This window comes from Marmota flaviventris, chromosome 1 (genome assembly GCF_047511675.1).
Source record: "Marmota flaviventris isolate mMarFla1 chromosome 1, mMarFla1.hap1, whole genome shotgun sequence".
Lineage (NCBI taxonomy): Eukaryota > Metazoa > Chordata > Mammalia > Rodentia > Sciuridae > Marmota > Marmota flaviventris.
This window is the reverse complement of record NC_092498.1, coordinates 145,035,373-145,047,512: the sequence shown is the minus strand read 5'-3', so window position 1 is coordinate 145,047,512 and position 12,140 is coordinate 145,035,373. Positions and strand designations below refer to the sequence as shown.

Genomic DNA, 12,140 nt, shown 5'->3' with positions numbered 1-12,140 from the left:
TATATAAAAACCAGGGATTGAACCCAGGGACTCTTTGCCATGAGCCACATACCTAACCCTTTTATTTTTAACTTTGGGACAGGGTCTCATCAAATTTCTTAGGGTTTGCTGGGGCTGGCCTTGAACTTGCCATCCTGTGGCCTCTGCCTCCGGAGCTGCTGCGATTACAAGCGTGCGCCACCGCGCCCGGCCATTTTACATATTGAATCTTAATGACGACCCTATAAAGAAAATACGCTTACTATCTTTATTTTACGAGAATGAAGAAATGGAGGTCACGGAAATTAACTTTCTTAAGGTTACGGCTACCAAGCGGCCCTGCGATGTGGGGAATAAAATGAATGAAACTCGATGTGGCAGTGGGCGCGGGATGGTCACTGACCGCGGGGGAGGGACGCGGCGGCAGGGTGCGCGGAGGGCTGAGGGAGGAGGCCGGGGAGCTCTGGGAGCTGCGTGGCGACTGCTCGCAGAGCCTCAGAACTGGGAGCTCCGGCCGTCCCTGGGCCCGGGCGCTCGCGAACCAGGAAGTAGCGGCGGGCGTCGCGCGCGGTGACGTCACTCTGGAGCCGGCGGCGAGGGGCGGGGGCGGAGGAGGAGCGAGCCGGACTCGGGGGGCGGCTGCACAGTCTCTGGGATCCCAAGGCCTGGAGGGGGGTCTGCACGCGGCCGGCTGGCTTTGCCCCCCGTCCGGTCCCGAGCGGGCCTCCCTCGGGCAGCCCGATGTGACCGGGCCCAGCGGAGCCTGAGCAAGGAGCGGGTCCGTCGCGGAGCCGGAGGGCGGGAGGAACATGACATCGCGGAGGTGAGAAGCCCGGCGGGGCCCGGTTGGGGCCTCGGCCCGGCCCCCGCAGCCTCGGCGCAGCCCCGCCCGGGAGGGGGCGCCCCGCCGGGCGCGCTCTCGGGTCCCGGGTGCGGGGCGGGTTCCCTGTAGCCCGCTCGGCCGCCCGGGCCCGGGGCCCGGCCCGCCGCGCCCCCACCCCTCGGGTCCCCATTCATTTCCTGCCTCCCCGAGTTCCGGCTCCGCAGCCCCGGGGATGCCGGTCGGTCCCGGGCAGGTAGAGCCGCCCGGGGAACCGCGGACGCCAGTGGCCCGGCTCGGCGCCGCATTCCTGACCCATTGCCTCATGAGAATTGCCTCATGGTGATTCCGAAATAGCCCCGCTCGCTCGCGGAGGCTCCTTGGCCCGGGACCGGGGGGGGGGGGGCAGTTGCGTGGGGCTGGGCCCCGATATCCCAGCCGCTCTGGGGTCACTCGGCCTCCCGAGTGCACCTGGGGACTTCACTCGGGACCCCTGAGTCTTTTGTGTGCCCCTTTGCATCTCCTTCCCCTCACCCCTCACGTGCCAGAAATGGAAAAACTGACGGTGTCTGCAGTCACTAAAAGTATTTCCTTCCTCCGCGATCTTCGCTTTGGGAGGTGGGAGGGAAGGGAGCTTTATCTAATTATTTAATCCTTCAGTACAACCTTAAAAGTCAGGTAACTGTAGTGGTTCCCGTTTTCCGGGTGTGGAAACTGAGGCTCAGAAGTAACCTTCGAGTGAGTGACAGGATGCGAAACAGGGTCAGAAGGACGATTCGTGAGTTAATGAGGTCCCTTGAAAAGTCAAGGTAAAAATGGGACTCTTAACTAACATTTACTTAGCGCTCACTCGAAGGCAAACACGTTTAATCCTCAGGACCAATCCTCTGAGGCCCATACTATTATCCCGTTCTAAAGATGAGTAAACTGAGTTTCAAAAGTGAAGCAATTTACCGTGCCACTCAGCCAATAAGTGATGGAGTCAGAATCCCCAGTTGCTGTTGTTACTTTGTAATTATTTCTACTCATTTGTAAGCAGTAATTTTGTTGTTAAACACTAGTGTGACCTCTGGTTTTCGAATAATGATACTGCTACTTTGTATCACCACTCTTCACAGACGGCTCACACATAAGACCCATTGTCTAGTCTTTGCTACGATTCTCCAGTTAATGGCCTTTACCTTAGACATATGAAAAATGATTTCAAGCTGTTGGGGCTATTTGAATGAGGGACTTTTCAAAATGTTAGGAATGTCTCCTCAAAATGCACCTGTGTGTTATTCATTCATGGATCTGAAATAAAAAGGGAAGGGGAAAAAAAAAAAAGCCTGAAAACTTAGGAAGTGAGTGACTTGGACAGGTCTCTTGGCAAGTGCTTGCAGAGCTGGGTAATATATAACTGCATTTCATCAGAGCCCTATATAGCCCCAAATGTTCTAATTCTTTAGGGAGCTTTTAAATAAAACAGTTGTCTATTCTTTAATCTGTCAAATAGTCATTGAGCCTTTTGTTCCTTGTGTCTGCTCTTCCAGACAAGTAAGGATCTGCTGCTCTAGGAGACAAAGAGACTGGGGCTGGGGGTGGGGAAAGGGGCTGGGGAGTAATAGACCCTACATTGTCCAGCTTTTTAGTTTAGAAGCAGGGACGTGTGGGCATAGTCAAAGCAGCAAGTGGTCAAGATGACAGTTAGAAATGGAGTCATTCCTTCTCCCCTGCAGCCCTCCTATTTCATACTCACCTATTATAGGAAGAACTGTGTCCCACCTAAAAAATCAGGTTATGAGCATAGCATACATAATTGGTGATTGCTATTTTTGTTTATTTTTTCTTCTTCTTGGTGATTATTTTTTGACTATCTTTATTGAAATATAAATAACATGTAATCAATTGTATATATTCAAGCATATTATTTGATAAGTTTTGATATATGTGTACATTGGGAAACCATCACCTCAGTGAAGATAATGAACATATTCCTCACCCTCCTGACGTTTCCTCCTGCTGTTTATATTCCCTCCCTTGTTCTTAAGCAATTACTATTCTGCTGTTAGTGTATATTAGTTTGCATTTCCTAGAATTTTATATAGAGGGAATTAGTATATACTCATTGTGTCTGTTTTTTTATGCTCAACATAAATTAGACTGAGATTCATAAACATTGTAGTATGTATCAGATTCATGCAGTATTCCACTGTACCATACAATCCTGCAGTGTGCTTAGCCACCCACCTGTTGGTGGATAATTGATGTTTCCAGAGTTTGACTGTCACTAGTAGTTGCTGCAAATGCTTGTGTAGAAGAGTTTGTATGGGCACATAATATCATTTCTCATGCCTACAAGTGGAATGACTGGCTCATATAGAAGATGTATATTTGACTTTGTTGGAAATTGCTAATCTGTCACATGCTATAATGCCAGTGATGTGGGAGGCTGAGACAGGAGGATCCCAAGTTTGAGGTCAGCCTGGGCAATTTATTGAGACCCTGTCTCAAAATAAGTTAAAAGGGCTGGGTGTGGAGTTCAGTGGTAGAGCCCCCTGGGTTTACTCCAGTATCTCTCTCTCTCTCTCTCTCACACACACACACACACACACACACACACACACACCACACACACACACATACACACACAAAAAAAAAAAAAAAGAAAGAAAGAAAAAGAAAAAAAAGGGTGCTGGGGATGTGGCTTAAGCGGTAGTGTGCTCGCCTGGCATGCATGGGGCCAAGGTTCGATCCTCAGCACCACATACAAACAAAGATGTTGTGTCCACTGAAAACTAAAGAATAAATTAAAAATTAAAAAAAAAAAAAAAAAGAAAAGGAAAAAAAAAGAAAAGAAATTGCTAAATTGCTAATCTGTTTTTACTGGCCAGGTAGGAATGGTGGCACATGCATGTAATCCCAGAGGCTGAGGCAGAAGGATTGGGAGTTCAAAGCCAACCTCAGTAACGGCAAGGTGCTAAGCAACTGAGTGAGACCCTGTCTCTAAATAAAATACATAAAGGGGCTGGGGATGTGGCTCAGTGGTCAGGTACCCCTGAGTTTAATCCCTGCTACCAAAACACACACACACACCCCCAAAGTGATTATACTGCTTTCAACCACCACTGCCACTCTTGCGCCCACACTGGGGATTGAACACAGGGGTGCTCTACCAGTAAACTACATCCCCAGCCACCACCCCCCCACCCCAAATATGTTTATTTATTTTAATATTTATTTTTTTAGTTGTAGTTGGACACAGTACCTTTATTTGATTTACTTATTTTTATGTGGTGTTGAGGATCGAACGCAGGGCCTCCACATGCTAGGCAAGCACTCTCCTGCTGAGCTACAATGCCAGCCCCTGTCCCCAGCCCCTTCAGACTGGCCTTGAACTCATGATCCTCCTGCCTCAGCCTCACTAGTAGCTGAGATTACAGGCCTGCGCCACCACACAAAGTTTATAGTTTATGCTCCTACCAGCAGGCTATGACAGTTGCATGTGACTCCTCTGCATCCCCCCCAACACTTAGTATGGTCAGTCTTTTTAATTTTAGTCATTATAATAGATGTGTCATTTCACTTTTGTTTTTCTCTAATGACTAATCATGTTGATTTTCTTTTCATGTGCTTATTTTCCATCTGTATATTTTCTTTGATGATGTGTCTGTTCAGTCTATTTTAGTTTGTATGTGTGTGTGTGTGGTTCTGGGGACTGAACCCAGGGGCGCTCTACCACTGGGCCACGTCCCTGGCCTTTTTAAAGATTTTTTTCTCTTGCAACAAAAAACAACAACAAAAAGCTTTATTTTTATAAAATAAAGTTGCTGAGACTGGCAACTCAAACTTGTGATCCTCTTGCCTCAGCCTGGACTAGCTGGGATTACAGGGGTGGGCCATTATCCTGGAATTATTTTTTTTTCTTATTAGTGAGGTTTGAGAGTTCTTTATGTAACTTGAGTACAAGCCCCTTATCAGAGTTGCAGATTTTTTTTCCTCCTAGTTTGTGACTTGTCTTCACTTTAAAAACAAAACAAAACAAAACAAAAAACACCCCCCCCCAAAAAAAAAAAACCAAAAAAACCCAGTGTTTTGAAGAACAGAGGTTTTTAATTTTAATGAAGTCCTGTTTATCAATTTGTTTTTGTATGGATCATGCTTTTGGTATTATTTCTGAGAAATCCTAGCTTAACCCAAGGGTTTTTTTTTTTTTTTTTTTTTTTTTTTGTCTTTTACAAGTTTAATAGTTTCAGGCTTATGATTCACTTTTTTAACCCCCGGTACAGAGACTTGAATGTAGGGCCTTCTGTATTCTACGCAGTATCCACCACTGAACTATATCACCAGCACTTTATATTTTATTTTGGTCAGTGTCTCACTGAGTTGCCAAGGCTGAAGGCTGGCCTCTAAGTGTTGCTTTTCCTGCCTCTGCCTCCTAAATTGCTGGGAATGCAGGAGTGCACCACCAGCCTAGCCCGACCTCTTTCTTGCATGTAGATATCATGTCTTTGCAGCACTATTTGTTGAAGAGACTATCTCCAATGAGTTTGTACCTTGATTGAAAATCAGCTGTCCTGTTGTGCACAGTGGTGCACACCTATAATCCCAGTGACTAAGAGGCAGAGGCAGGAGCATTCCCAGTTTGAAGCCAGCCTGGGTAATTTAGTGAGACTATCTCAAAATAGAGTAAAAAGGACAGGAGATAGAACTTGGTGGTAAAACAAAAAGGAAGAAAGAAAAATCAGTTGTCCTTTTATGTGTGGGTCTGTTTTTGGAATCTATTCTGTTCCATTGACCTATTTGTCTATCCTTATGCCAGAACCACATGGTCTTGATGATTATTTAGCTTATTCATTTATTTATTATTTATGGGGGTTTAACCCAGGGGCACTCTACCACTGAGTTACAGCTCCTGCCCTTTTCTTTTTTTAATATTTTTAAAGGTGTGATGGACATTCATTCATTCATGTGTAGTGCTGAGAATTGAACCCAGTGTCTCACACATGTTCGGCAAATGCTCTACCACTGAGTCACAACTCCAGACCCCTTTTCTAATTTTTTTTTTATTTTGTGACAGGATCGCTGTCACTTTTTTGCTGAGGTTGGCCTCAGATTTGCAGTACTCCTGCCTCAGTCTCTAGAGTTGCTGGAACTACAGGCGTGCTTCATCATGTGTGGCCTTGTTGTAACTTTATAGTAAAGTTGAATTCAGATTCTGTTAGTTCTCCAACTTTGTTCTTTTTCAAATTATTTTGAATCTAATATTAATTCATTCAACTAGCAGTTATTGAGCCACTCAGGTTTAGCAGTAAGATAGGCAAAAATTTCCCTTTTCATGACTGAGAAAGGAGAAATAATCATGAATAAATACAGTAGTTTTAGGTAGTAATAAATGCCTGGGGTAGAGGAACCCACAGAAATGTGAGGAAATGCATTTAGGTTTTTTTTTTTTTTATGTTTTTTAGTTGTAGATGGACACAATAGCTGTATTTATTTATTTTTATGTGGTGCTGAGGATCTAACCCAGTGCCTCACCTGTGCTAGGCCAGTGCTCTACCACTGAGCCACAACCCCAGCCCCTGCATTTAGTTTTGATGGGGAATTTAGGGCAGGTTTTTCTTGGGAGTTATCAAGTGAGCTGATACTTGAATGACAAACATTATATTTAATTTTATTTTTCTTAATTAGCAAAATATCTCCTTTTGATTAGTGTCAATAGGGTTTAGATTTTTGTATGCATTCAGTAATTAAAATACTTGTATATTCTGTTTACTGATATCTTTCAACATCATAGGTAGGGAAACTTAACACATTGAGTAATTAAATAACTCCTAGGTAATTTAGTAGTATTTTTATGAAATTTAGATTTGTGTGTGTGTGTGTGTGTGTGTGTGTGTGTGTGTGTGTGTGTATGGTGATGTATTAGGCAAGTTTTCTACCACTGAACTCACTCCAACCTCTGAATTTAGGATTTGAGATTGCTTACATGCCTCACTCTGCACTTGTTCAGCTGCCAAAACTACCTGTAGTTTGAATCTCCCCTTAGCATGTGTTACATCATTTACATTTGCTTTTGTTGCTCTGCAAGATATGTACTTGAGCTTGAACTGAGAGGGGCAGAAAATTGAGCTTGTTCTCAGACTCCAGGCTTTTCGTTTATCTACTGCAGGTCAAGTACATTTTGTCCCAGGCTCTCCCTGGTGGCCATGTTTGTTTATCTCCTGTGGGAGTAAATAAACTTGCCTTGCTGGAAAATAAAAGTTATGTGCCTTTCCAGTTGCAACTGGGTTGTCTTTATTAATGTCATGTCCTGATATGAGACCAGGGTTTTGGCCAGAGTTGCTCAAGTGCCAAGGCTGCTTCTAGGATGACTTGCCCTTCTTGTGTGCGGTCAATGTGGAGACTGTTAGGAGTCGCACATGACCCTGGGAAGCTCAGCCAAATCATGTTTGTAACTGTTGCTAGCAGGCCTTGATGTACTTTGTTAGGCAGCTACAGAACAATAGGGACACAGCTTATTCCTCTTTCCTTTGGGAAACACAGGCAGGACTTGCCATCTAATGTTGATATTTTTAAGGAAAAGAAAGGCAAATCCTGGTGTTGGGTAGGTTCTGTGGGAGTTACGGATTGCACCAGGGTTCAAAATCCCTGAAATGCATTCAGATTCCCTAATATGCAGCCCAGTTCATTACTAAGGCTTTGGAGGTTGTGTGCATTTAGCAGACATGTATGTGCTCCGGTCTTTAGCAATACTGATATATGACAGAGATTATCCATGTTTGCAAGGAGCATTGAATTTAGAGAGGAGACAGATTTTTATGCCAGCATTAAATAAGTTTAATAAAGTTATTGTCAAATTGGTATAAAATATACTGTGTTGAATGTATTTATATACTTGTATACTGATAACACATACACACACTGTGTATGATTACATATACATAAATATTTATGTGCTTATAAATGCCTACTTAACAAACATATGCACATACATACAAAGTCTGTTTTCTTTTTTTTTTTTTTTTTTTTGGTACCTCTGATTGAACCCAGGGGCTTTGAACTTGTGATCATCCTGTTTCAGCCTCCCTCCTGAGCTACTGAGAGAAGCCTAAGGTTCTTTTCTTTTTTTGTGGTCCTGGGGATAGAACCCAGGGCCTTATATGTGCTACTGAACTACATCCTGAGCCCTATGAAGTCTATTTTTTGTTGTTGTTATTGTTTTTGGTGGTGCTGGGGATTGGACCCGGGGCCTTGTGCATGCTAGACAAGCACTGTACTAACTGAGCTATATCCTCAGCCCATGAAATCTATTTTAATGGTAGTGGAATATAGATGATACAGATGTAAGTCTTTATCATCCCATTGACCACAGTAATGAAACATCTATCCATTCATTGGAGAAGTCTTTGTGGTGGGGTTACTACATGCCAAGCCCTGTACAAGGTGTTGGGTGTTCCAGGTTTTAGGAACAGCACATGTGAATGTGCTGGGTGGGAGGTTCTTGGGGTTTTGAAGAGCAGGAGGTAGCAAGTGCAGGAGCTGTGAGATTGGGAGGGAGTCAGGGAGGGGACTAGACCATGCAGGGATTCTTATTTATTGATTTATTTTGGATGGAACCCAGGGCCTTGTGCATGCCAAGCACATGCTCTACCACTAAGCTATCCCCCAGCCCTGTGCAAGGATTCTTAAGGTCTTCAGTGTCGTGTGCACCATGGACTGGAGTTCGGATTGTATTTTAAGAGCAGTACAAAGCCATAGAAGGATGTGATCAAGGGAGCAGCATGCACTGATCTATTTAAAAATATCCTTCTGACTACTGGGAAGACAAGGTTATAGAAGGCTTTGAAGTAGGTAGAAGCAATTTGTGGAAAGACATTTTCAGAGGCAGTTTTGTTTTATTGCCTTGTCATCAGAGCATAGATGGTGACCAGTGAGCCTGCCTGAGAAGACAGTGATCTGCACAGGCACATCTGTCTGCTACCCTGGAAAGCTGCCTTTACAGCATTTTTGTAGCTTCTTACTTAAAATGCATGCCTCTATTGACTGCTTCTCTTCGTGATTTATCCTTTTCCTATAGAATTTAAAATTTTTTTGTTTTTTAATTTTTTTCTTTTCCTATAGAACATTAAAAAATTAACTAGGAAAGATGTGTTCTTTCATTTATATATGTGTGTATATATATATGTGTGGGTGTGTGTGGTATATTTATATGCACACACACATATATGTGTATATTCTTTCTCATATACATAGAATATATTCATATACAAGAATGTATATGGCTGGGGCTGGGGCTCAGTGGTAGAGTGCTTGCTTAGCATGTGTGAGGCAATGAGTTCGATCCTCATAGCCACATATAAAGAAAACAAAGGTAATGTGTCCATTTAGAACTAAAAAAGAAATCTTAAAAAAAAAAAAGAATATATATGTGTGCACGTGCATACACACACACACACACACACACACATCCCACATATAGTTTGTGTATGTGTGTGTGTGAGAAAGAGAGATTGGGGATTGAACCCAGGGCCTTGAGCATGCTAGACAAGCACTCTACCACTAAGCTACATGCTCAGCCTGAAGAATATTCTTGCAATCTGTAAAGTACCAAAGTAGAATGCTCTCCTCAAGAACAAAGATAATAATTTTTCCAGAGCAAGAGGTAATAAAGATATACCCCAAGCTGGGGCTGTAGCTCAGTGGTAGAGCACTTGCCTAGCATGTGTGAGGCACTGGGTTCAATCCAAAGCACCACATAAAAATAAATAAATAAAATGAAGTGTCCATTTACATCTAAAAATATTTAAAAAAAGATATATACCCAGGATCACTTTCTATATAGGCAAGAAACAGGTATTAGACTTTGGACTCCTAGCTTTTTGTTGTTTGTTGGTTTTTGGTGCTAGGGACTGAACCCAGGGGAGATTTCCTTCTAAGCTATATCTCCAGCCCTTCTAATTTTTTTTATTTTCAGCAGCTTCTTTAGTATAGTAGCTTTAAGTTCCTGAAATTATTGGCCTGCTTGACGGTTTCCCCACATCACTGGGGGAGGGATATGCATAGATAAAACAAAATATTCAGCATCATTGGATTTTCCTTTTGTTTCATCAGCATTTAAAAAATCTCACTAAGGCTGGGGTTACAGCTCAGTGGTAGAGCACTTGTGTAGCATGCATGAGGCACTGGGTTCGATCCTCAGCACTACATTAAAAAAAATAAGATAGAGGTATTGTGTCAACCTCCAACTAAAAATAAATGTTAAAAAAAAAAAACAAAAAACCTCACATAAGTTCTTAGCCTCAAAAAACAAAGCCTTTGCAGAATCTATGTTGTCTAATCAGGGATTTATGCATTTTTATTTATTTTATTGCTATTTTGCAGGGCCTTGGGCATCTAGGCAGATGTTCTACCACTGATTTATTTCCCCCACTCTCACCCAGGGACTTAGGATTTTGGTGTGACTTCCTTATAGGTAGTTTGGATTTGTAAACCTTTTTTTTTTTTTTTGGTACTGGGGATTGAATCTAGAGGTACTTCACCACTGAGCTACATCCCCAGAACTATTTCTTTTTCTTTTTTCTTCCCCCCCCCCCCCGGGCTGAGGCCCAAACTCAGGCCCTTGCACGTGCTAGGCAAGTGCTCTTCCACTCAGCTAAATCCCCAACCCCTTTAGTTTTCATTTTGCTAAGTTGCTGAGGCTAGCCTCAAGCTTGTGCTCTTCCTGCCTCAGGCTCCTGAGTTGCTGGGATTACAGGTGTGTGCCACCACACCAGCTGCAACTCATGCTTTCACTTCGTCAAACCTACTTAGCACAGAGGTTGTGTGTAGTAGGTCCTGAATGAAGCCCACTTTAGACCTTGACCTGAGGATCTTCTTCACAAGTCTTAATTTTTTGGTAACAGTGAGAAATGAACCTAAGGCCTCACACATGCCAAGCACATGCTCTACCACTGAGCTACACCCACTGCATGCCTCTGTGTCCTCAAGTTGATTCAGTCAACAGCCATTTGTTAAGTACCCACTGTGTATGTGGTGAGGACTGGAATTTGTATCTTTTCAACCTGTCTGGGCCCATTGTATTAATGGTCTTGTTGATAAATGGAGTCATTCTGATTTGTCTTTCCCCCTCCCTGCAGGTAATACAGATAAGATGTATTACAAAATGTCACAAAACATGACAGTTTTTGCTCATTTGTTTGATTTTTAATCTAATCCTTATTGTATCAAATTTATTTTTATTTATTTATTTATTTATTTTAGTTTTCAGTGGACACAACATTTTTATTTTATTTTTATGTGGTGCTGAGGATCGAACCTAGCGCCCCGCGCATGCCAGGCGAGCGCATCACCGCTTGAGCCACATCCCCAGCCCTTATATCAAATTTCTGCTAGGTGGGAGACAGAGGTGGGGAGTTTTTTTTTTTTTTTTTTCCTTTGTAGCTAATATCCTAAGTGTTCATAATCCTAGAGGCCAGCCCTATAGATGCAGATTTCCAGTAACTCCATGTTCTTCTTTACTTTCCCTAACTAAAATTTCAGGGTTTGAATTAATTCTGACTACTCTTTGTAGTGATGAGCCTGCTGCCAATAGCAAAATTGTCAGTGGTTGAACACAAATATTAGACATTTAGTTGGGAAGAAGATTTTGGTAATTTCAAATGCCTTTTGGAAAAATAGCTGAGAAAGGAGAGTTTAAAATATATTCATGCTCATGGAGGGGGGTTATGGCATGGAAACTCCAATTTCTAATTATATGTCCTTTGACATAATGGAGAGAGAGAGAGCCCCAGAGCCATGAGGAAGTTAACTGTGAACAGGCAGTGTAACTTAAATGACACATACATTAAGATGGCCTGTGTGAAACCAACATAATTAGGCATGGGAACTATCCACCCCGCACAACATGCACCAGCAACGATAACCATAACAACTGTGAAACTAATGCTTATTAAGCCCTCGCTGTGTCCAGCCTGTGTGCTAAATGCTAGTTACTCTCTCCCTTGAAGATATCATTCTCATCTGTTTTGCTCTTAATAACAGGATTGGTGTAATTATAAGCTGTAAATGAAATAATGCTGTTCCTTTAATAAACGGGTAAGGAGACGACCACCCCTTATCTCCCGCTGCTGATCCTGCTGATGGGTGAGGTGGCGCCTGCCTGGCCTCACCTACAGCCCTGCAAGTTGCCTTTCAGCAGCTTCTACATTCTCGGCATCATCAGGTTACTCTAGGAGTGTTATTCTATCAAATATGCCTGAGTGAGAACCGGCTGAATTTCAAGTCCCACTTGAAAAACAAATAGCAGAATTTCATGGTTAAAAGTTGGATTTCTTTATTTGATCATTATATTTTTTCCTTA

General features: G+C 42.9%; 1 protein-coding gene across 1 annotated transcript in view; it reads left to right on the top strand.

Annotated features, from left to right (window-relative positions):
- Window positions 1-580: 580 nt before the first annotated feature.
- Window positions 581-12,140, top strand: part of Ptpn11 (protein tyrosine phosphatase non-receptor type 11) — an 86,801-nt gene continuing 75,241 nt past the window's right edge. Inside the window, exon 1 of the mRNA XM_027923256.2 lies at window positions 581-802. Coding sequence (XP_027779057.1) covers window positions 789-802 — 14 coding nt within the window. The 5' untranslated portion in view covers window positions 581-788. The remainder of the gene's footprint in view (window positions 803-12,140) is intronic.